The sequence below is a fragment of the Rhinichthys klamathensis genome, unplaced genomic scaffold (assembly GCF_029890125.1).
Source record: "Rhinichthys klamathensis goyatoka isolate OS25496 unplaced genomic scaffold, OSU_Roscu_1.1 h1tg000242l_1, whole genome shotgun sequence".
Taxonomy (NCBI): domain Eukaryota; kingdom Metazoa; phylum Chordata; class Actinopteri; order Cypriniformes; family Leuciscidae; genus Rhinichthys; species Rhinichthys klamathensis.
Genome location: NW_026606764.1, coordinates 2,011,225 through 2,035,470, shown reverse-complemented (window position 1 = coordinate 2,035,470; position 24,246 = coordinate 2,011,225). Strand labels below are relative to the sequence as shown.

Below are 24,246 nucleotides of genomic sequence, written 5' to 3'. Positions count from 1 at the left end.
TATTACAGTAGCATGCTTGAATTCACTGAGCTCTTCAGAACAACCCTTTTCCCCCCCAGAATCCCCACAAATATTTGTAAATTGCAGACTGCATGGCTAGGTGTTTGATTGTAAACACCTGTGCCAATGGGTCTAATTGAAACACCTCAATTCAACAATAGCTGGGTTTCAGTCACGTGATTATGATGACGCGCGAAATTCAGATGGAGGGCAGGGAGTGAAGAGCGCAATGGACGAGATGGAGGAAAGTCCGTACTGTACTACTTTACACGCTATTACAAGAGAAAGATATAAACAAAAAATCAAACATATGTTGGACGTGATCCTTACGTTATGAAGAGGAGCGATTTTTCAACTGAATTGAAAGATTTTCCTGCCATCGAGGCGGTAGATATCAGCAACTACATTGTCTTACAGACATACTTTGACTTTACAAAGTTCGGAAACGTTACACGTTACACAAACATAGCCACTTAAGTTGTATTAACTCACCTTTGACGAAGTGATCACTGCACACACGGGCATTTTCCCATTCGGCTCCTCCCGACCGCAGACGTAAGTTTGCAAGCCGTTTTCACAGAGTTTTTCAGTCAATTTCTTTAATTTTCCCCCCTTATGAACAACAACTTTTGGTACACGATAAAAACTCCTCGTGGTTTGATCGATTTAAGTAACCATAAACGATGCAAAACATAGGCATTTTAAGTTTGTTATAGTGCTTTCTAAATACAGCAAATCACTTCCTGCCCTCCATTTGCATTTCGCGCCATGGCAACGCAGTGGCGTGACGTCATATGAAAACAAGCTATTAAGAAGTGTGTCCCAACAATACCAACTCAACACTTGGGTTGGTATTATGTTGATGCAATGATATCCAGACATTTTTATGCATGACTTTTATATAATTTTAGGGATGCTGTGCATAGGTTGCATGCTGAGAGTTGTTCATACAAATCTGTGTACACTTAATGCTAACTGACTAATTAATTACTTCCAAAAAAGAAATAAAACAGTCATAAACACAGTCAAACCATACAGATGGGACAGTGACGTGTGTATGTGTGTGTGTGTGTAAAGTCATAAACAGATAAAACTAATCCAGAGGTCAGTAAACCTTGAATGACGCGGTTTCTGTTTCCAAGAAAGATTAAGTTAACTATTTCTGGGCTTGAAATTTTACAACCTAATACAATAATAAATCATAACCATCTACTTGCACTATCCATGCCAAAGAGTCCTGTGACCAAGTCTCTAGATATAACTCAGATCCCGTTTTATCACCTAGCAGGTAAATATTGTGCATCTGATCACTAGAAAGCAAATGCTACAAAACAACGCACACACTGAACTTTAATACATATTGTTATTGATCTAATTCACTAACTCAAGGCATAAAAAATAGAAATAAAGACCGTTGACTTGAACACCATCAAGAACAAGAGTGTGGGAGAGTTAAATTTAGGGAATAAAAACAAAGCACAACAGCAGGACAAGACAAAAGGAAGGAGAGACTCAGAGATGAGATAGAGCGAAAAATAAAAGAATCGATGGGCATTAGGAGGAGAGTTTTCGATCTAATTAGGAATGTCGGAGGCGTTTGAGCTATTGGTGAGAGGAGAGGAAGAGGTCGGAGAGGTCAAGGCCTTGTGTTTCACTTCCAGCTTTTCCAATTAGTGATTGTTTGGGTGTGAAACCGATGTAATCTCCCCACAACACAACACAGACGGCCAAGTGTGTGTGTGTGTGTGTGTGTGTGTCTGTGTGTGTGTCTGTGTGTGTGTCTGTGTCTGTGTGTGTGTGTGTGTGTGTGTGTCTGTCTGATGTGGCATCATCCTTAGGTAAATCTCACAATACCTGACATGAACATACCTGTGTAATATTTCACTCTAAAATCAAATGAAAAAAAATTAATTAACATTTTTCTTCAAGAAAAAAAAAAGCCAATTGAGGACATTGCATATTTTACAAGTCCGTCCAAAAGTTAGAGGTTGGTAAGATATTTGAAAGAAATATTGAAATGTGACCTGCATGTTTTCATGACATTCTGGAGCGTGTGTGAAGCGTTCTACTTTGAAACATTTGGCTGGCTTGCTCTCTTTAAAAATTCATAAACGTGCACGGTTGAATTTGCTTATGAACTCTGTGCGTTTGGGTGGGAGAACATGACTGTTAAAGTGAGCATGAGAAAATGTGAACTCCAGTGGGACGCTGCTGGAGTCGAGCATTACAGGTCTCCTCCTCCCTTTATGAGCACCTCCTGCTCTCACATGCCTCCTCAAATTCCTTCATCGCCTTCAGAAAAACACCCATCATGTTCCATAACATCACAAACTGGCTCACTTTTTTTAAATTCGAATACGTTTACTTGTCTCATGTGTTCTAATGCCTGCATCCTCATACACGGCCTGAAATCTCCAGGAATTTGTGCCCTTTTTCTTCCCAGATCACCATCATCTGCTTTTTTCCACTAAACAAACACACACACACACACACCATCTCTAGGATAGGAGGCATGTCTGGGCCCCTCTCGCTCCTATTGTTATACTGCTCTAAAAGACATCAGGGAAAAGTGTTATAATACAGATTCATGGTGTTAGTTGGTGGTGCTTGCAAAATCACTATTACTACTTCTCATAAATGTTTAGGGAATTGATTAAACCATTGGTTGAACCCTCATAATACCTAAATAAAGATCATGAAACCAGCCTAAAAGTAATATACAAAAGTCTTCTGATAGCCTTGTTTTGAGGAACATTTTCCTGTGGTAAAAAACAATAATATTGTGAAATATTACTACAATTTAATAGAACCATTTTCTATTTTAATATATTTTAAAATAATATATTCCTGTGATGCAAAGCCGAATTTTCAGCATCATTACTCCAGTCTTCAGTGTCACATGATCCTTCAGAAATCATTCTAATAGGCTTTATGCCGAGCGCCACGTGACCAAACCGGAAAACGGGTCTCATTGCATCCGCTTGTCAGAGAAAGTGTTAACGGCCGTAAGAACTAACTACGATATCTATGGATTTTTAAGGTAATCAGCTAACCTACTAAGTTCACTTTGTTATTGGTGTTTTATGCTATTTAAATATCTAAACGTTAGTGTGAAGAAGAAAAATTAAAAAACTTTTAAACATCAATCTGCACATGCGAGGGACATTGGTTATGCTCATTTTTTGCTTGCTCCTTTTAAGTTATCTTGAGTAAAACCGCAAAAAAATTCATGAAGCACATACAAAAGACCTGAATCGGAAGCGATGTGATCTGTTTTCCGGCTTGGTCACGTGATGCTCGGCATAAAGCCTATATGATGATTTGCTGCTCAAGAAACATTTCTACTTATTCAGAGCAGCGCCATGACAGGTATGAAAGTGAGGCTGTGAGGAATAGACATGCCGTGTTTCCAATGGCATTTATAAATTTATAAAAAGCTGTATAAAGCTCCTAGATTACTTACAATTTTCCATAGCTTATATTATCGGGAGTTTGTCAACTGAAATTTCTTGGAAAGATATTTTTCCAGTGTTTCATGAGCAGAACAATCCAAAAACACATTAAACAACAGTACACCCCATTGAAGAGATGCATGTCTGCCCCTCACAGCCTCGCTTTCACTCCCATTTAAAATCAAAGATGGAGCTGCTGTGAATAAGGTCTATACTTAAAGGTGCAGTAGGCTATGTAAGAATGACAACTAGTGGTCAAATATGTACAGCAGTCGAATTCAAAATATCGGAGATCGTCATCACTCCCGCCACCTGCTCCTCAGACTGGACGGCGCTCACACGGGTTGCCAGTTTGAGCACACGCTACAGGAACGAGCGCAATGGACAAGGAAAATTGGCAAATTGGCAACGTGCAGTATCACAGACCAAAACAAAAACAAATATTCCAGCCTGGAAACGCAAATTTCTAAGTAAAATAACTGGCTGTAAGTGTTTTTCAGAGAAACGAGTATGTGAACTTAGTGTGTTTCCTCAAATATGTTTGCATATTTGAGGAAACGCACTATAGCATTTTAATGCTTTAGTAGAGTGAAAAAGTTACATACAGCACCTTTTGGGATAGTTCACCCAAAAAGTGAACATTGTTTCACCTGTTTTTGACCATACAATGAAAGTCAATGGGGTCCAAAACAATAGTTAGCCTCGTTGACTTTCATTATAAGGACAGAAAAACACTGAAACATTCTTCAAAATATCTTCTTTTGTGTAACACATGAGTCAGTCATAGCTACAGGTTTGAATGACATAGGGGTGAGTAAATGATGACAGAATTTTCTAAAACCATCACCTTAATCTCATGCCTATCTATATCAACTTGAAACATACTAAATTGGTCATATAATGCCATTTTTATACAAGTTAATATGATTCTTTAGGGTCTAAATGAAAAGTTTGTAATATACTTTAATTAAAAATTCTCATTAGTATTGTAAGAAAACACTAATTTTACCTGGTCAAAAACAGCTGTTTTCAGCACGCCGTTTCAGTGCATATGCCTTTAAATGATAATGAGCTTATCTCACTCCGCCCCTCTGTTCTGTGGGCGTTTTGACAACACATGTTGCCTTGACAACAGTTGAGGGTATATTTTGGAGAAAGAATGGCAGCGGGAGTCTCTGAGGACACATTTGTGCAACCGTATCAATTTGATTTTTTGACATTACTTCTCAATCAGTAACAGACACCGTTATAAACCATCTACAAAAGTAAGCTTAGTGTAGTGTTACCACGTTAACTTTAACACCTGCGTACACGTTTGTATTAACACAATAACCGTAACGCGTTGTTCATTATAAACGTGGGATTATGAATTATATTGAGAACGTCGTACATAGAAAACATGCCATAATGTACCCTGAGTGTAAACCTTAGACTCATTCATCGTGAAGCGTGCAAGCGATTTGCAAAGATTAATATAAAGGTTAATAAAACTTTACACTCACTTCTGGAGGTGCAGCAGGAACACGAAAACTTGGTACCAATTATTTTTTTCATGAGCAGCTTCTTAGCAAAACCAGCTTTATACTGACCCTCGTTTATAAAGCAGTCTGGTGAGAAATGATTCGCGCAAACATGAAAGCATTGACATTGCTCGTGGGGAATATTCCCTTCGAAAACAAAACTCAGCCACTGCGTCTTCAGCGGTTCGGATTTAGGAACATTAAAATGACTGCTGTGTTCGTTATTACACCCAAGAACAGAACACCACAATCGCTTAGACACCATTCTGCTCCAGCGTATCAACAATGACGGACTATGATGACAGCTCGCTCAGGGCGGGGATGTGTTGAAACGCTGCTGTCAATCAACAATCGTGGGAGGGGAGTCCGTTTTATTGACGTCACAAAAACGAACGGCTCAATTTGAGACGGGGAAAACATAAGATAAAAAATAAAACACTGGATGGATTTTTATCATTATATGATGGTTGTGTACAGGCACTGCCAACACACCTTTCAGTACAATCAACTTGTAAAAGTGCATGTACCATTATATGACCCCTTTAATACTACAATACACCACATATTTATTTTCCACGTGTGATCGAGGCTTGAGCTGGTCTGAAATCAGTGAGCAGATGTGTTTTGGTGTTTGAGAATGTTGCAGAAAGGATGAAAAGGCTTTTCATGAAATACCGCTCTGATCAAATTAGCCTTGAGATTCAGGAGGCAGGGAGACACAATTTCATTAAGGCCTTTGAGAGTTGAGCAGCTTGAGTGTGTGTGTGTGTCGATGTTTGTAAAAAAAAGAAGCTCATTCATTAAAGAATGTACATTTGGACAATAGTGTTAATGCTCAGGTCAGATCTTATATAGAAAACACACTGGATAACTCATCGCAACTGCCAACATGGGGAAAGCATCAGCCTACGATAACCAAAATCTAATTTGACATCACTTTATATTATGCCACAATAGCTATTTTTGCTGGAAATTCAATGCAAAAATAGTGTGTATTTTAATTAATTTAATAATGTTGACTTTAAGATAAAATTAAAACCTTTAAAAGGGATAGTTCACCCAATCATTTACTCATTTTACATTTACATTTACTCATGTCTCAAGACTTTTGTTCATCTTTGAAAAGACAAATGAAGATATTTTTAATAAAATCTGAGAGATTTCTGTCCCTCCATAGACAGCTACGCAACTACCACTTTTTATGAAAAAGTTTAAATGAATAATTTAGTTAAATTCAATCTGTTCATCATATAAAGTGATCGGTTTAGTCCAAATTTTCTGAAGAAACACACTCAATTGACATGGATTTAGTTTTACGATCTCTTTATGAAGCGACAAAGTGGTAGTTGCATTGCCTGTCAATAGAGAGACAGAAATCTCTGAGATTTCATTTAAAAGATCTTCATTTGTGTTTCAAAGATGAACAAATGGGTTTGGAAAGACAATTTTATTCATTTTGGGGTGAACTAACCCTTTAATTCACACTAATATCATTTGTTTATCTTCTTTGTATTCCAAACTTGATGGTCACAAACCAAAAGATCATTCTGTCAACAGTACAAAATGATATTCACATAGTAAATTTCGAAATATTAGATATTAAATACAATTCCAATTGAAATCAGAATTTAGTCTCAGAATGATCCGTTTTATAATATTGTATGCACACTAGCCTGCTTTCCATTACAAATTTGCGCTAAACTTTTGCGATATTTTCTAAATGCCGATAAAAAACTATTGCGACATGACTGAGTTTCCATTAACCAATGTTATGCGACTAATACGTAATTTTCATGGAAAAAATCACAGAAACAGATGTTGGTAGGTTTACATATAATCGCAGCCACCGCACCAGCCATTATTTTTAAATTGAAGGAGACGTAGGCTTGTTATCCATAGCATTTATGGCAAGGAAAGCCCCTTATACTTGGGAGCGGCACATATGAGGTGTTTCTGAGTGTTTCTCCCTCCTATCATGTCTTCATAAATTGTGGCATTTTTTTCTTTGTTGTTTAGAATCCAGTATTTCCGTAATTCTTTTGCCTTTTATGAGTTTAATAAAGAACTCGGTATCATCTTCTTCCAAAAATATCGCACCTTCTTTAAAGAATGATCGACTTTTACGTATGCCAGGTGACCTGTAAATGCGAATTTTTTTTTCCGAATTGCCTAAGAAACCACCTCATGAGAGCATAAAAACTTTTTTGTAATATATGGGAGTTTTTGCGAAATTGTTTCCGTTGGGCGTATTTTCATAATCATTTAATTTTTTTTCAGATCCAGCCAGAAGAGTCTTGATGGAACTCATTATGTCTCTCGTACACAAACGACACAAAGCGGCTTCCTGGAAACAACTATTTCTCCCTCGTCTGCTTTGCTTTTTCATCTGCTTCATCCGTCAGTTACTGAAACAATAACTGTCTTTCAACTCTTTAATATCACACAGGATTCCTCAACTATTTCCCACAATCCCTCGTGCATAACTCCCTCCCATGTCTTCCTGTCTGCAGTATCAGGGCATCTCTGATATAGATATGGTCCATCAAACGCTGCCCTGTGCAAATATATCATCCTACACCATTTGTATTTTGTACTACATATATGAATGATTCCTCAATCATGTGGCTACGAGTAAGTAAAAAAAAAAAAACTGAAAACATGATATGGCTTAGCACGGTTATCAGATCGCAAAGGCTTGCGATTTAACTTAATAAATATATATATATATTTCTCATTTTGTTTTAAATTATTATTTATTGGACACAATAATAAGTATTATTATTTTTATAGTCATAATTGTGAATATACTTGAAGCTGGTTTAGGTGGCTAGCCCGATTTGTATCAGTTTAGTTTGTGCCAACCCTGGGTTTTAGGCACCATGAAAGTGTTTTGGCTTTTAGCCGTGTTCATCGCCATAGTAACTTACGCTCCACGGCTAACCTGGTCCGGAGCAGGTTATGTTCCAGGTAAGAGGTTGCAAAACGAATTTGGACCAATCAGCTGTGAGCAAAGTGACATGTCTGATGCGATAAAGTCACTCCACCTGTTTCTACACCAAATTAAAGGTCACTCCATAGCAAATGATTTTTAAAGACAAAATCGTCTGGCTTTTAGTAATGCTTATGTAGAATAATAAATTTGTATGATTTAGATATTATTTATGTAATTATTATACCCATAATCGATCACACATGTACAATTTTAGCTCATCAATTATTATTACGCAGAGTTTAAATGAATAAATACATCAAAGGTAATATAAAAACCCTTTTGAATCAATAGATGAAGCTATACAATGACTACATGTGAGCTTGAATGTTCAATTCTCTCTATACCTTTATCATCTGTAAACTAACTTCACAACTTTTACTTGCACTAATATACAGTAGCGATACTTTTTCTTTTAGTTGTCCTCTTTCATAGACAGCTATTTTCTTCTTGCTGTGTAAATTAGTTTAAATTCTTAATATTTTAATACTTTAATTAGTGAATTGCGCTGCTTCACTCGCGAGTTTGGAATGAGTTTCACTCTTTCTCAGCATGTGATTGGCTGTTCGCTACTGATGTCACACCTAAACTCAAGATCAAAGCCTGAGTTGACAGAGAAAGTTTGTGATCAGCATCATGGTATCAACAAAGTCTTGTTGGATTGGTTTGGTTTGGTTTTGTCAACTCGAAACTAATCCTGCAACCCTGAGTTTGTTCAACTACCATCATGGTACAGGTCCCTGGTGCTTTGTTTTGTATCGCAAACCACAATTCTTAGAAGAAAAAATAAATAAATTGCAATTCGATTTTTCCTTAAATCACGCATCCCTAGTTCTACTACTTTAATATTTTTTTTACTTTACCAATAGGCAATTTGACTTTACAAATAAGCCAAGCAACCACCTATCATCAACTCAGAACCATTCCTGAATGGCAGAATCGAACAGGAAGTTCCCTCAACACAGTTAACAAGTAAACGGATGCAAGTATGTTCAATTGGCCAAGTGCTCAGATCAACGTCTGTGCATTTGCAAACTGGTGAGCAACAGGAGAAATAAAAACACACAGACTACAGCAGAGACCTCCATGTTTGAAGTTACTACCGACACCAGCGTTCCAGTCTGTGAGAGTCAGCCGTACTTCCCAAAATACACTATGAACTCACCCTAAATATATCTTACAGTGTGAGCATGACTGTACTGTAGTTCTATAATATATCTGTTCACACGACCGTCCCACGTCGTGTCTGAGTGGTCAGAGCATTAGTGGGCCAGTAGGTAAACAGGAAGATCAAACTCAGAAGCTCAATCAATGGGGCTCTTTGACTCCTGGCCGAGACATTGATTTATCGCACTAGACCACCTTGAGAATGTTTGTGTATGTGTTTGTCAGCAAGAGTCAGACAGAGCAACAAAGAACAGAGGAGAAAGTCCAAATCCATGAATGTCTTTGACACTGAGAATGGAGAAGATCATAAAGTCAACTTTAAATCCATGGAAATGTAATGTAATTAATGTAGCAATGATCTTCGGCATCTGTAATAATCTTCTCCTGCTAGTCTACCTTATACGACACACAAACAGCACAAATTGAAAGAACAAATCAATTGCACATCCCCAGTCCCTTTCTTGGTTAAGATGCGGTAACAGAGAAATTTCTGCAAAATTTGGCAGGCAAAAAAATCCATTATCAATAGTGTAGTGATGCATGAATCACAGATCACACCGAAGTCAAACCAAGCCGATTTTTTTTTTTTTTTGTTCAAACAGGCAAATTTGCATAATCAACTTGAACCCAATCCAAAACCTGTGCGAGGAAATCCCTCAGCCGAAAATACACAGATTCCTATTGAACTGACTCGATTTCGACCGTGAAAAATCACTGAACAACAGTAACTGTGACCGTACCTTTAGTCTGATTTGGCTAAATATGTTTTGTGGGCTTTAGTCTCAATAGGCTTCATATGAAAGTGCAGTCCACTCTGCATTGATCAAAAAGTCAACATTGAAATGATATCTTTCTATTAATTTTTAAGGGGACAAAAATCTATTGCAAGTTAGACATAATCTTGGACATTATGAAATCCTCAACAGACTGTTTTTCCATCTCTCATAGTCTATGGAATCATATCAAATTCATGGTAAAGTGTGTAGTTTCCGTGCAAATAGTGACAACATTGCAAAATTTAAGAGTTAAAAGTTTCCAAACAGATTTTCCATACATTTCAACCTTCACTTCCATTATGACAGACCTCAAACAAACATATCAATATTTCAATAGCCTTCTTAGTTGTTCCAGCACATTAAAGAAAACACTTTAAGATCAAAAACAATAACAAGCATCACTTTTAAATGTGGCATCATCCCTAGCAAAAGCTAGGAAACTCCACATTTGGCAGGATTCCCGATGGTTAGCTGACTCATGTCTCACTATTTTTTATTTTTTTTTGTCTTATATACTGCCCATAGTCGAGGACAGAGAAATACAAGCTGAAGGTCTTTAGCTATGAGGCGTAAAGCTATTAAAGTGTGCTGCTAGCTGTTCTGTGTAGAGATGCAAAGACTCTGCTTGCATGGAATAAAGTTTGTCCTTTCTCCAAACAGCAGGTATGACAAATAAGACTTCTAAAATTAAGAATCAGACGCGATAAACAAAAAATGTACAGGCCAATCAAGTCATATATTGTGACTAAAACTGTGAACATATTCAAGGCTAAATGGTTTAACACAGTGAAACGCTTGCAACATCCTTGGCCACGTCTATATTCACAATACAACATGGTGTCAAGTAAATTTTTGCTTAATTAAAACATCCGATTCTTAATTTTAGTAATCACAACTTTGGAGAAGATAGCAGCACAGTTGCTTATTTTAATACTGACTGTTGTCTTGCATTCAATAAGATTGAGAACTTTTAACTTTTATTACTTGGGCTGTATACATTTTTCTCATATCAAAATAGCCTACAGTATTTTCCAGAAATAGCCTAAGTCGACACTGACTACAAGTCGCACAGGGTGAAAACTGCATTGATATGAGAGAGAGAGAGAGAGAGAGAGAGAGAGAGAGAGAGAGAGAGAGAGAGAGAGAGAGAGAGAGAGAGAGAGAGAGAGAGAGAGAGAGAGAGAGAGAGAGAGAGAGAGAGAGAGAGAGAGAGAGAGAGAGAGAGAGAGAGAGAGAGAGAGAGAGAGAGAGAGAGAGAGAGAGAGAGAGAGAGAGAAAAAAACACTGATCAGTGTATAAGTAAATTGTTTTATATTCAGTAATATAGTAAAATCGGTCTCTCTCTTGAATCCAACACGGAAGTGACTTAACCTGCAATTCGTCGACTGGCTGCTAGAGACAGGCTCCTCAATCCCATAGACCCCCCATGTTAATATGCCCAACTTTACAGCAGAAAAAAATATGTTTACAGCCTGGTACAAAAAGTGGTTTAGGTCTATATAGCTAATTTTGCCCTTCATGAGAACTGTGAGGGGGGTGAATATTTTTATAACTCATCCGTTTAAATTATATAAAGACATAATGTTCTGCATAATTAAGGGCGTGGCCACATGAGTGAGAGTGACCGGTGGATTGCTGCTGCTGTCACTACTAGCCGTTTGTCTGCTGTCTGTTAGCGCCACCTCAGCTAATCCCGCCTCTTTGCCCATTTTCGTTTATCGGGGAGTGACGCACCGCCAAGTTGGCGAAGGCCTGCTCCGCCCACTTTGGGCTTCAAATTTGCTCTTCAGAAGCTTACGGGTGACGTCACGGACACTACGTCCATATTTTTTTACAGTCTATGTAAAATACCGTTAAGTAAAGCAAAACATTTACAAACATTAATAAACATAACATGTATTTTAGTTCCCCTCACTTCACAACAAATTCTTTCAATTTAACAGTGTTCACAAAAAAAATATGTATAAAACAACAAATTATAGTGGCGTTCAATATAAACTATTTATTATAAACACCTTTTTTAAAGGTAGGAAACGTGCTATATAAATAAATATGGGCTTTGAGTACCTCTAACATTCGGCACACATAAAAGTGTGTGTTTTGCACTTTTGCGTGCTTGCCGTTATTTGCATACGTTTCGTCGTAATATAAGGGGCAGCATGTTTCAGATGTTAAACAATTCCAGAGAATATGGCACACCACACAATATATAAATGCAATGGTAAACCAGATTGAAAACAGTCATTATTTTTTAGATTTTATTTGAAAAACTAACCCTACCACTAGTGTAACTAGAAATTACACTCTTCAGACTATCCATCATCTAATCGCTTGTAAAAAAATAAATGCAGTTTAAACCATCCTCATTCTCTCTCTCGCTTTTGGACAGAAACTTATTTTCACTCCATCACACAAACACACACCAAAATAGCCTGCAGATTATGACTGCACAGCAATTTTCATCCTCAGCGACCTCGTGAGGGTGTGCCACTGTCAAATATCTTCATAAACACCCATAAGCATGTACAAACACATACACACAAAACACGTACATAAATTCCGTGTCCAAAAGCAGTGGTTTTAACACGATTCCCTCCCTCTGTTCTGAACCAGCCCTTAATCCCTTTTAAGAGAAGACAAGGAGAGAGAAAAAAAACTGGAAAAAAAGAGAAGAGCAGCACTGTTATGACTTCCAGCTGTGGGAACGACTGGCCCTACGAGCAGGAAGTCCAAAGGAAATGCCTTCGTCACATCCCGGTCCTGCGATCCCAGTGGTCTTCAAAAGAAGGGGGAATTCTCTCGCTCTCTGCATTCTGTTTTATTTGTTTGACTTTTATGGATGCATGCGTGTTTTAGGCACTGTTTTCATTTAATGGCTTACCTCATATCTTCCAATAAATCACATTCTGTCTGGTGTTTAAGGTGCAGGCGGCCGAGCTGCTCCGTATGCGTGTTCTTCAATTCCTGTGTCACTTTTACCTGAAGAGCAGACGACATCATTAGAGGCGAGGAAGAGGATGGCACATGCCAGTTGCACAAACACACACACACTGTCCCACATGAGCTCATTATTGTGCTTCCAGCTCCAGTCAGCTCTATGCACCACAACAACAAATTCACAACCTTTCCAAACGACAAGAGAACAAGTCCTGCAATCAAACTCTAACAATTTTATGGTCGATTCTTTCTATAAAAACATATAATGTCACTTGAAGCTGAAGTGTGTAATTTTTGGGGTGATAAAACTTTTTCTCCTGTCCCAGTTTGATAAGCTGGAACTCAAAACATGGCGTGAGTTTATGGGCAGGACAATCTGTCCAGTGGTGGTCAGGAAATCTGTTTGGAAATAATAATTATTTCAAATGCATGAATAAAACACTTCAGCTTTAAACTATTCTATATTACATTATAAATATTGCTCACCTTATAGGCTAGGTAAGACTAATATAGATGTGGTTCTATATCTTTACTAGTCTAAGGTGAGCAATTGCAGGCCTGATTTAATCCTGATCAAGAACAAACTGACACATCATCTCCTCACAAAAGATATATTTTTGTATTGCAGATGTATTTTAGAGGTGGATTAACAATGACGTTTTTTTATACAGGCGTTATTAAAATCACACATTATTACATCAGCTGAAACAACTCTTAAATCAATAAGAAACTGTACCAAAATTAAAAACACGGATTTGCATTTTTTCCACAGCCATATTGGAAAAAATGTATCACCATAAAGTTCAAATGTTTCCATGGCTTTGAAATGTCTGAAATGTTTCCAAGTTATGTAATCTGGATAAGATTAAATGATAATAACAAAACAGTAAAGATGAATTATGTATTTTTATTATGGGGAAAATGTGTTATTTAGCATGACAGGAATTGTTTCCTGGCATGACACATCCTAAGATTCCATATTTAATGATATCTAAAGACTTCAGATACTATTACACAAAATATGCTATAAAATCTGCTTCAGTACAGTATAAAAAACAGAGAAGTAAGTAATCAGCAAAAACACACTTAGAACATTAGTACACCATGGTACTGAATGAGTACCACATTCACATACCATAGTATTTGGTTCAAAATTACATTGGAAGGAACTTTTTGGTACATTTTCCTTTTGTTACATTCTTAATAACAAATGTTCTAAAATAACCATTTTTGGTCCCCTATCTGTAAACAGTTCTTAAAAGAATATTTTTTCCTAGTGTGAACTGAAGAACATTTGAAAAAAACTTTTTTTCCACTATAAAGAACATTTTGTAGAACAATGGAAAGGTTTCATAAAATGTTAAAGGTTCTTCATGGAACCATAGATGCCAATTAAGAACCTTTATTTTACTTTAAGAGTGTAGTGTTATACCAGCAGTTACAGGAAAGAGGTTTAAAAGGAATTTGCAAACATAAATGCTTTGAGGTCAACAGTAAAAGAAACAGGTGACCATTTTGTTTAAGACTTTTAACTGCTCACATTTGAAACTGAAAGTTGATGGAATGATATAGAACACTTCAATTATGAAACAACATTGGTTAAACCTATAAATAGCTTTGTGTTGGTATGACTAGGCTGGCAAACCCATCTGAAATGATAACAGGAAAGACGGCACTGATAACAATTTTTCAAGTTATATGCTCTTAGAACAATCTCCCTTGCACATTGCCAAAAGAAATATACAAATATGACATAGAAATTCCATTGTCCTGAAGTTTAGGAGACCAAATGTAAGCATTTAAAGGGATAGTACACCCAGAAATGAAAATTCTGTCATTATTTACTCACCCTTGTGGCGTTAAATCCGTAAAACTTTCATTCATCTTCGGAACTCAAATGAAGATATTTTTGTATGAAATCTGAGAGCTTTCGATCCCTCCATTGACAGTTACACAAATAAAAAAGTTCATAAAGAGATCGTAAAACTAACCCATACGAATTAAGCGGTTTAGTCCAACATTTTTCAAGAGATGATGGACAGATTAAAAATTTAGTCTTTTATTCACATAAACATTCATCATTTGTTCCAAAGATGAACGAAAGTCTTACGGGTTTGAAACGACATGAGGGTGAGTAAATAATGACAGAAAGTTCATTTTTAGGTGAACTATCCCTTTAAGAACTGTCCATGGAACACCCTACAAATGGTCATGGTCCTGGGTTTAATCATGTTGTGTTCAAAATAACACACATAAAGGTTACCTGAGGTTCACAACCCAAATGCGACTACACAGCCGAGAAAAACCCAACGGGACCAGACCAATGAGCCCGGGCAGGTTGACTAATATCTAGGGAGAAACTGTTAATTACAACAGAAGTTCTCCACTTGGCAGGTGAGGAGATAATTGGTCCTGTAACAACTCCCTAAAGGTTAAAGCCAAAGAGGATGGAAAATAACACAGCTCGCCTCGGTATCCATCCAACCCTGGCAGCATCAGCAGGACACAATGTTGCAGGCTGCACCATAACACACAGTATGACAGCCGGCTGCATGGCTCTCATCCACACTTTGAGCTGTACAGGTGAAGGATTATTACTCCGAGATGGAGGAAACACTAACAGCAGCATTTGCGTCAGAGGAAAGCAACAGTGCATCAACAAAACAGCATATTTACAGGCATTTATTACAGTGGAGAAGCTATTCAGTTATTTATGGAAATATCCACACTGATGTCAGACACAGATCAGTGCCTTTAAAAATAGATTTTTGCTTTAAAATAGACATTAGGTAACATATTTACTGTCTGTTAAGAAAATGCACCTTTTAATCTTCCTGAAGCACACACATTTATACAAATCATACTGTACCCTGTCTCCTGCATCTGTAGAAAGAGCTAAACGTAATTTATCGAGCATTTAAATTAAAGCAAACATTATCAGTTACAACGACCAAAGCAAACGATTATTATACACATATTTGTATTATATTTTCATTTTAAAACATCCTATTGCAAAAATAACAGGGTTATTTGTGGTGTAAACCTGTGCTACATGCTATCTGCCTTTCTCCTCTTCACAAGACAAAGCAACTGCAAAAAGTCAAACGTCACCTTTAAGGATTTTACGCTATGATGCAATGCTTTGATGATTAAAATACACGAATGTGTGTGGAATGATAGGAATACAATGTTTTTTTGCGAGGGAATTTCACATTCCTCCATACAGCCTGTGGGACATGAGTTTGAAATCCAACACCCCTGCTGCTGTCACCTCTGAGAGAGACAGAAAAACATCTTTCTGTAAGGCATATGTTTTTAAACTCATATTTCCACGATGTGAATGACATTTGGACACATTTAAGCGAGATGTGTAACCAAATGTCAGACTTTAGGGTTAGAATACTGATCACTGATCCGTCTTATTTGACAAAAGCATGGTGACTCCAATCCGAGTAAAAACACACAAAACAAGACGAATCTCGTGGCTGCATGGTTTAACCGTTATCTGAGATCAAATCAGCCCCTAAAACACTCGTCTATCATCTCAGCTAAAGACATCTGCTGGATTTCAGGATTATTTACCACCGCTGCTGCTTTAAAAACAACAATAAAAACAGTAATCTACTGGTCGAGAAAACTCTTGTTACATCGTTTACGTTACAAATAAAAACAGATACATCGTTTCAAAACAAACAGCGGCTGGAAAGAAAGTTCCAACTTCGGGATAATGTAACGTTAACAATGTTGCAAATCACATATATATAAAAAACACACACACACACACACATTGTTCTAACGCTGGTTTCTTACCTTTCTTGGCGGAGGCTGCATGTTTGAACATTGGCACAAATGAAGTAAAATCCCAAAGAAATGATACCCAGAGCGATCGAGGTTGATGATTAAGAAAAGGGGATCAGACTGGGATTCAGATCTGAATTCAGACGGCCATGATGAAGCAGGTCCAGTCGGGCAGACGCTCAACAAACACTGCGGATCAGGGGGGAAAGTAATGAAAGAGAGAATCTGCCTCCAAAGAGCAGGCTCGAACCGTAAAACCAGCCCAACAGCGCCCCGGACCGGACACACCGAACCCCGCTATACGAACCCTACTACGGTGACGGCTCAGCTCATGAATATTAATTACGTAACGGGACGTTCGCTCACTAGGCGTAGCTGATTGGCCGTCGTTAACGTGAGCAACAGTCAGCTGGTTATTTAAATAATAATTGATTTTTTTTATTGGACAGTCCAAGAATGCGCCAACATCGAAAGGAGTTCATTAATATTCATGACCTAGGCCTTGGCCATAGTAAAGCTAGTAAAATTCGCAATTCGAAAGATTCTTTATCCTCAGGATGAAAACATAACACATTTTGAATTACTTCTGGCAGACTTGCAAACATATTATACTGTAAAAATAGATATATACAGAAATAAAGACAAACAGTTCTGGAAATTCTAACACCACTGTAGGAAAACCAGAAATAATAATAGCTATTGGCAACATAGATCCTATCCAATCACATGCATTGGATGTTACACAATCATGCATAATAATCAGATCTAAGAAACTCATAACATGGATGCATGGCCCTCACATCATCCTCTACTCGGGTCATTTTGACCCAAAATGAATAATAATAAAAACAAATTAAACAATTGAGTGTTCATCGGAGTGGTCCAAGACCTTAGGACGTTTGTCACACTTGAAACTTGGAATACACACACACAAACTTCTTTTTTTTTTTTTTTTTTTGGGTTCGAGGAGTTTATGTGGTTGAAATAAAAACAATGGGGAAAATGGTGAAATTATAACAGCATTTTTGAAGCTGTTATAAATTTTACATTTTCTTTAAGGTTTTACTTCAAGAAAAGTTGACCCCCCCCCCCCCCCCCCCCCCCCACACACACACACACACACACACACACACACACTTCAGTATATATAGAAAACCCTAAATAAAATTGTTAAAAGTCAAAATTAAGACTAAACATGCTAAAACTTTACCAAAGAAGATTTTTATATCTTAACAGATACCTGAATTCATACTGAAGAAATAAACTGAATGAAATAACTGACTTTAGGACCCAGGGGAACAGATCATTTGCTCCATATAAAGATTATAAGGCCATCTAGTGGCAAGAGTCATGAAATCTCATGTTATATATATTTTTTTTTTCCACAAGAGGTCGGCAAAGACACCCAATGTGAGATATTTTGAGCTGAATTAAAAGGTTATGGACAAAAAGGTGAGTTATTTTGAATTTAAATTGATAGAATGTGAAGAATGTGCTTCAATTATATTATTTATTGACAAAATCTAGTCATTTAAAAGTATATAAAATAAAAAACAACAAAATATAATCTCTTAAAAAATTCCCTTAAATATATATATATATATATATATATATATATATATATATATATATATATATATATATATATATATATATATATGTAATGATATACGCTTTCTGGACAAAAAAATAAATAAATAAATGTAAGGCTTCAATTCATTTTGACCCACGAGGGAAGGATTTGTTTCAATATACAAGGAGAAGATGAGGGTTAAACATACAGTGAGTTTATTATTTTTCAACAATGTAAATCTCTCTGAATATGCCGTGACTAGCTGTCACAATGGAAGAAATTAAAGGGGTCCTATAATGCCCTTTTCACAAGATGTAAAATAAGTCTCTGATGTCCACAGAGTGTATAGGTGAAGTTTTAGCTCAAAATACCCCCCAGATAATTTTTATAGGATGTTAAAATTGTCACTTTTTGAGGGTGAGCAAAAACGCTGTTTTTGTGTCTGTCCCTTCAAATGCAAATGAGCTGCTGCAACCGACACAGAGGGCGGAGCTTCAACAGCTCGTGCGTTAGCAGCTCCGATTACCTCACGCACACTATGCTCACGCAGACATGCACTGAACATTTAAAAAAGGTTTACCTTTTATGTTCAAACCGCAGTTGGACAAAGATGAAGAGACTAAAGAAGTGACAACTTGTAGAATGCAATAGACCCTTTTACAGCCCACGTGATCAAATAGTTGCGCGCGCATTTTGGCAACGGAAGTGGTGTTTTTTCCCACTGGCTCTAACGCGTTAACAACTCTGAAAATTTACCAAAACTATTTCCCAGCATCAAAATGTCTGGTTGTTGCGTTTACGGTTGCTCTAATCGATATTCCACCAAGGGGCTTAAGTTTTACAGGATTCCGACAGGATCACGGCCGTTTCAGAAGAACCGGCGGCGCTTGTGGCTGCAGGCGATTAAACGTGTTGATTGGAGCGAGGACATCATAAAACATGCTCGCGTATTTGACGTTCTGTACATGACCACAGACAACGTACTCATAAGCATCCAGTGATTTATATGCCATCTACTAACGTCTTCTATCCACTCCACTATAGTACACGGATCTGGTAGCCGGATACCATTTGATAAAGTTAACTTTTTTAAATAACTTTCTCTGTCTGTGTTGCTTAATCCGCTCGCGTAGCTTGACATGTTGTTGATTCTCGCCATACTTCCGTTGCCAATATGCGCGCGCATACGTTGCTACGTCATCATTGTGTACAAACAGTAAAAGGGTCTATAGGACATTTCTGAATGGGTTTTGATGAATTTATGTTGCTGATGTGGAGTTAACTATCTTCTAGTCATTGATTAGCATATTCTGTCATGATAATCGGGTTCCCGGGGGCGGAGTTTATGTAAATTTAATCACTAACCCGAAGCTGGTGTAGTCCCTACCATTTGTTGAATAGCCGTTTGTTGTATAGTCCTTAAAAAGCGATTATGTAAAATAAAATATCTCCCTTTGCTTTGAACTTTGAGCGTTGTAACTTTGCAGATGTTTTTTATGCTCAAACACACTACACATTACACACTAACTAAAGTTTAAAAAGTGTGTGTGTGTGTGTGTGTGTGTGTGTAATCAGCCACCCCTTTGAGAACATGCCTTCAAAGAGCAGTCAAAACTACTCCATCTTTATTATGACCATTTTCTATGTATAGAATAATTGTAAAGTGAGGAAAACTGATAAATGGATACAGTGATCAAAACATGTGTCACAATGAAAACTCCTTGCTCACTTTGGACATTTATCAACCAACTTCATGAGCTGAATGCTTTTAAACTAGTGAAGGAGCTCATGTACGCTGGGCACTGATTTTCCTTCACTATTCACTTTAATGTGTCTATTAAAAATGTTCATTTAAAAAAGAAAAGCAATTCATATGTGATCCAATCCAAATTTATGTTTGTCCTACATGCAGAACTGATTGCATCAGAAAGCAAAGAAAGTTTTTTAAGATCATGGAAAACATAAATTCAGTCAAGTGTGCCTAAACATTTGTTGTACGTGCAGAGACTGACCAAATAAAGTTTAGCTCAGGTTCATAACTCTTCTGACTTAGGGTAATAATTAATTCAATTTTGTAAGGCAAGTAAGACAGCAATCGAACACCTTGCCGTTTGTTCTTTCTTTTGAGTCACAGAAGTAAAGCTGACAGACCTCACGCAAATCAAATTAATCTAGTTTTATCCTTGCATTGGAACTGTGAAGGTCTCAGATGAATTCAACCTGAGAGGAACAAAGCAACAGGTTAGTGCAACTTTGTGGTTTCTGTGGTTTTGGATTCATTTAATTTATTCAGGAGCTAAGGTTTTGTAAGTGGGCAGAATATTTTGTTGTATTTGCACTGTAAACTGGTTATTCGGGAACATTAACAATTTGCTTCATGTGGTAACATCTAAACAAAATGGTTTTATTCAAGCTATATTGATTAGATTAGATAACATGGATTGGAAGAATACATAACATTAAAAAGTGGCATTTAAAATAACTACCAAGAGAATAAAAACTAAGAATCCCCTTTCAAAGAAAATCCCCTTAAACAAATTTATTTCCAGTTTCTTTCAGGCTGTGTGAAATTCTCTTCACTGTACTGTAGGGCAATACGTTAATTATTGATCATTAGCATACGCCTTTCTCCTTTGCCAAACTCCGAAGGATCTTGCCAAGGGCACTTTTCTGAAGCAAGTCATAATGCAAACATGGCAGTTTTTAAGTTGTTAGTGCAGAAAAATCCAATAATAAGATGACTAGTTCACCTCAAAACTTAAAATTTGTCCTCATTTACAAACCCTCATTTCATTCCAAAACTGAACAATTTTCTTTCTTCTGCAAAACACAAAAGAAGTAGATGTTAGGCAGAATGTTCATGCTGCTCTTTTGTAAGAACTAATATTAGGCATCTCCAATATGCAAAAAAATGCATTTTCAGGAGATTTGAAAAGCATATACTGTATATGTGTGTGTGTGTGTGTGATTTGAAATTAGTTTGAAATGGATTATTGAAACAGAGTCTTGATAAACAGGTGTGTTCTCAGTATTTCCTGTTATAAACTTCAGCTACAGCTCCCTCAATTCAATCATGTTACAGTATATGAGTCTCTCTGAATAATTGATATATTATTGGCTGACGCAGCAGCCTATAAGAGTAGGCCGAGCCATGTAAACACACCCACCGTGGAGAAATGCAGTATAAACAGGCAGAGGTAAAACAGGTTTATGTAGGTAAGCACACCGAAAGGAGACACAACTGTTGGTTGCTGAAGGAACCAATGCAAGTATCTATCTGAGTTACTTTAAAAAAAAAATCGTGTGTCTGTCATAAAAAATGTCTGTGATGTAAATAAGGATTATGTTCTTTAACATCAGTATATAATGTAATACTATTTAGTTTTTATTGAGCTTGCACTGTGAAAAGATTGTTAAATCAATAATTTTCAAAATCAATCCTAAGCAGTGGCAACTAAATTAAAAGCTAAATTATGCAACTATACAACTGTCAAGATGTCTTATTGCTATGTTCCAATAGTTTGAGTCTTATCAGTTGATGCTGATATAATCTACAAAAAATACGGGAGGAAGTTCTGAGGAAATTCTTAGCGAGTTCTGAGCTACTTTCTGACTTAATTCAGATCACTGATCGATATGTGTTGTATAATGTTGTATAAGGGTGTGTTATTACCAGAACAATCATTTATAGTGCTACTTTAAAAGCTTGTTTTCTGCCCTGGGCTTTGAAAAACAGCAGGAACATACTTAGAAACGCTCTGTTAACAACATAAAGTTAGGTGAAAAACTTGTATGCTGATGTATGCAAACTAATGCATGTTGATCTTTAACAAAATACCTGTCAAAATTCGAACTTTTGTGATGAAAATGAAAAAGTTATGAACAACCTTAATGTGATGCATATTTTTCAGTTATATATAAATAAAATTGGTAAGATTTCTGTAATAGCAAACAAAGTGTACACAATAACCAGGATTTTATATTTATCATAAATTAATTCAATTTGTTTAAAGGATTAGTTCATCTCAAAATGAAAATTTCCTGATAATTTACTCACCCCAATGCCATCCAAGATGTTCATGTCTTTCTTTCTTCAGTGGAAAAGAAATAAAAAAAATTTCCAACTGAGGAATAGGGTCTTATCTAGCGAAACGATCTGTCATTTAAAAAACAAAATACAAATTTATATACTTTTTAACCACAATTGTTCGTCTTGTGCTGGTCTGCGAAGCGCCAGGCATTACGTATTCACGTTGGAAAGGTCACGCTGGATGTAGGCTGAAGCACCGCCCCATTGTTTACAAGCGTGGAGAAGGAGGATCGTTCAAATTTTATTGTATGTTGAATGACATATTTATGTCTTTGTGTCAGTTTATTGTTTAAAATGGTCCTTTCGTGTGTATCCTGGATGTTTAAAACAATGGGGCGGTACTTCCGCTTACGTCCAGCGTGACCTTTCCAACGTGAATATGTAATGCCTAGCGCATCACAGACCAGCACAAGACGAACAATTGTGGTTAAAAGGTATATAAATGTGTATTTTTTTTTAGAAAATGACTGATCGTTTCGCTAGATAAGACCCTATTCCTCAGCTGGGATCGTGCAGAGCCCTTTGGAGCTCTTCATAGCCCTTTGAAACTGCATTGATTTGGACTTCAACAATTTGGTTCCCGTTGAAGTCCATTGTGTGGAGAAAAATCCTGAAATGTTTTCCTCAAAAAACTGAATTTCTTTTCCACTGAAGAAAGAAAGACATGAACATCTTGGATGGCATTGGGGTGAGTAAATTATCAGGAAATTTTCATTTTGAGGTGAACTAATCATTTAAATCTCATACAGTTGAATATTGCTTGTTCAACAGCTTCATACTTTTTAAACCGATTTTTGTTGCTTCTAAGCAATTTGAATAAATTGTAACTGACCATTGTATATATATATATAATGGTCAGTTTTTAATTTTTAATATTTGGTCCATTGTCTTGAATCTCATATCTCATTGCTTAGATATGATTGATTTCATTGTCTTTTTCTCTGACAGATCTAGATCAGAATGGCGACATTTAACAACTCTGGCACAACCAATGGCACCAATCAGTATCACTGTGATTATAAAGAGAGCTTTAAGTACATTCTTCTCCCGGTGAGTTACAGTCTGGTGTTTGTGCTCGGCCTTGGCTTGAACATCACCGCCATGTACGTCATCTTGTTTCGAACCAAACACTGGAACCCCAGCACCATCTACATGATCAACCTCAACGTCTGTGACACTCTTTACATCCTCACGCTTCCGTTTCTGATCTACTATTACGCTGATGAGAACGACTGGCCCTTTGGCGAGCCGATGTGTAAGCTGATTCGCTTTCTCTTCTACACGAACCTCTACGGAAGTATCCTCTTCCTCAGCTGCATCAGCCTGCACCGATTTTTAGGCGTTTGCCATCCGGTTCGCTCTTTGTCCTGGATAAACGGCCGTCGGGCTCGTTTGGTCTCTGTGGGAATATGGGCGACAATGCTAATTTTTCAGGCCCCGATCCTTTATTTCTCCAGAATGAAAGATAATGGTGGCATCCGGGTTTGCTACGACACCACCAGCAAAGAGCTCTTCAATGATTTTCTGGTCTACAGCTCGGTGGTGATGTTCCTGCTGTTTGTCCTACCATTTGGGGTGGTGCTAGTCTGCAACGGGCTGATGGTGAGGAAACTTCAGGAACCCGGTGTTGGCGAAGGACCAATGTCACAATGCTCCAAGCAGAAGTCGGTGAAGATGATCATAATTGTGCTTCTGGTTTTCATGTTGTGCTTCCTGCCTTTTCATGTGAACCGCAGTATATACTACAGCTTCCGCTACCTGGACAAACAGGTGAGCTGCTCGATGTTGGAGTATGCCAGCATGGCCTACAAGATCACGCGACCTCTAGCCAGCGCTAACAGCTGCATCGACCCCATCCTCTACTTCATGGCAGGACAAGGCTTCAGAAAAAGCATCAAGAACAAGAAAGCTAAAGCAAGATCTGGAAAATTTTAATCACCATCA

The 24,246-nt window shown here is 37.3% G+C and overlaps 2 protein-coding genes across 3 annotated transcripts in view; one reads left to right on the top strand and one right to left on the bottom strand.

Moving 5' to 3' along the window:
• The window catches only part of LOC130100433 (F-BAR and double SH3 domains protein 2), a 106,044-nt gene extending 89,151 nt beyond the window's left edge, over nucleotides 1-16,893 (bottom strand). Inside the window, 2 exon segments of the mRNA XM_056265897.1 lie at nucleotides 12,786-12,883; nucleotides 16,652-16,893. Of these exon segments, the coding sequence (XP_056121872.1) occupies nucleotides 12,786-12,883; nucleotides 16,652-16,672 (119 nt within the window). The 5' untranslated portion in view covers nucleotides 16,673-16,893.
• Nucleotides 16,894-20,287: 3,394 nt separating this feature from the next.
• On the top strand, nucleotides 20,288-24,246 carry LOC130100438 (P2Y purinoceptor 2-like). Of its 2 annotated transcripts, none has more exons than XM_056265909.1 (2): nucleotides 20,288-20,453; nucleotides 23,251-24,246. In XM_056265909.1, the coding sequence occupies exon 2, from the start codon at nucleotides 23,263-23,265 to the stop codon at nucleotides 24,235-24,237; it is 975 nt and encodes a 324-aa protein (XP_056121884.1). In that variant the 5' UTR covers nucleotides 20,288-20,453; nucleotides 23,251-23,262; the 3' UTR covers nucleotides 24,238-24,246. The 2 variants fall into 2 exon arrangements, with proteins under 2 accessions (XP_056121884.1, XP_056121885.1); XM_056265910.1 differs by lacking the exon at nucleotides 20,288-20,453 and adding an exon at nucleotides 21,428-21,481.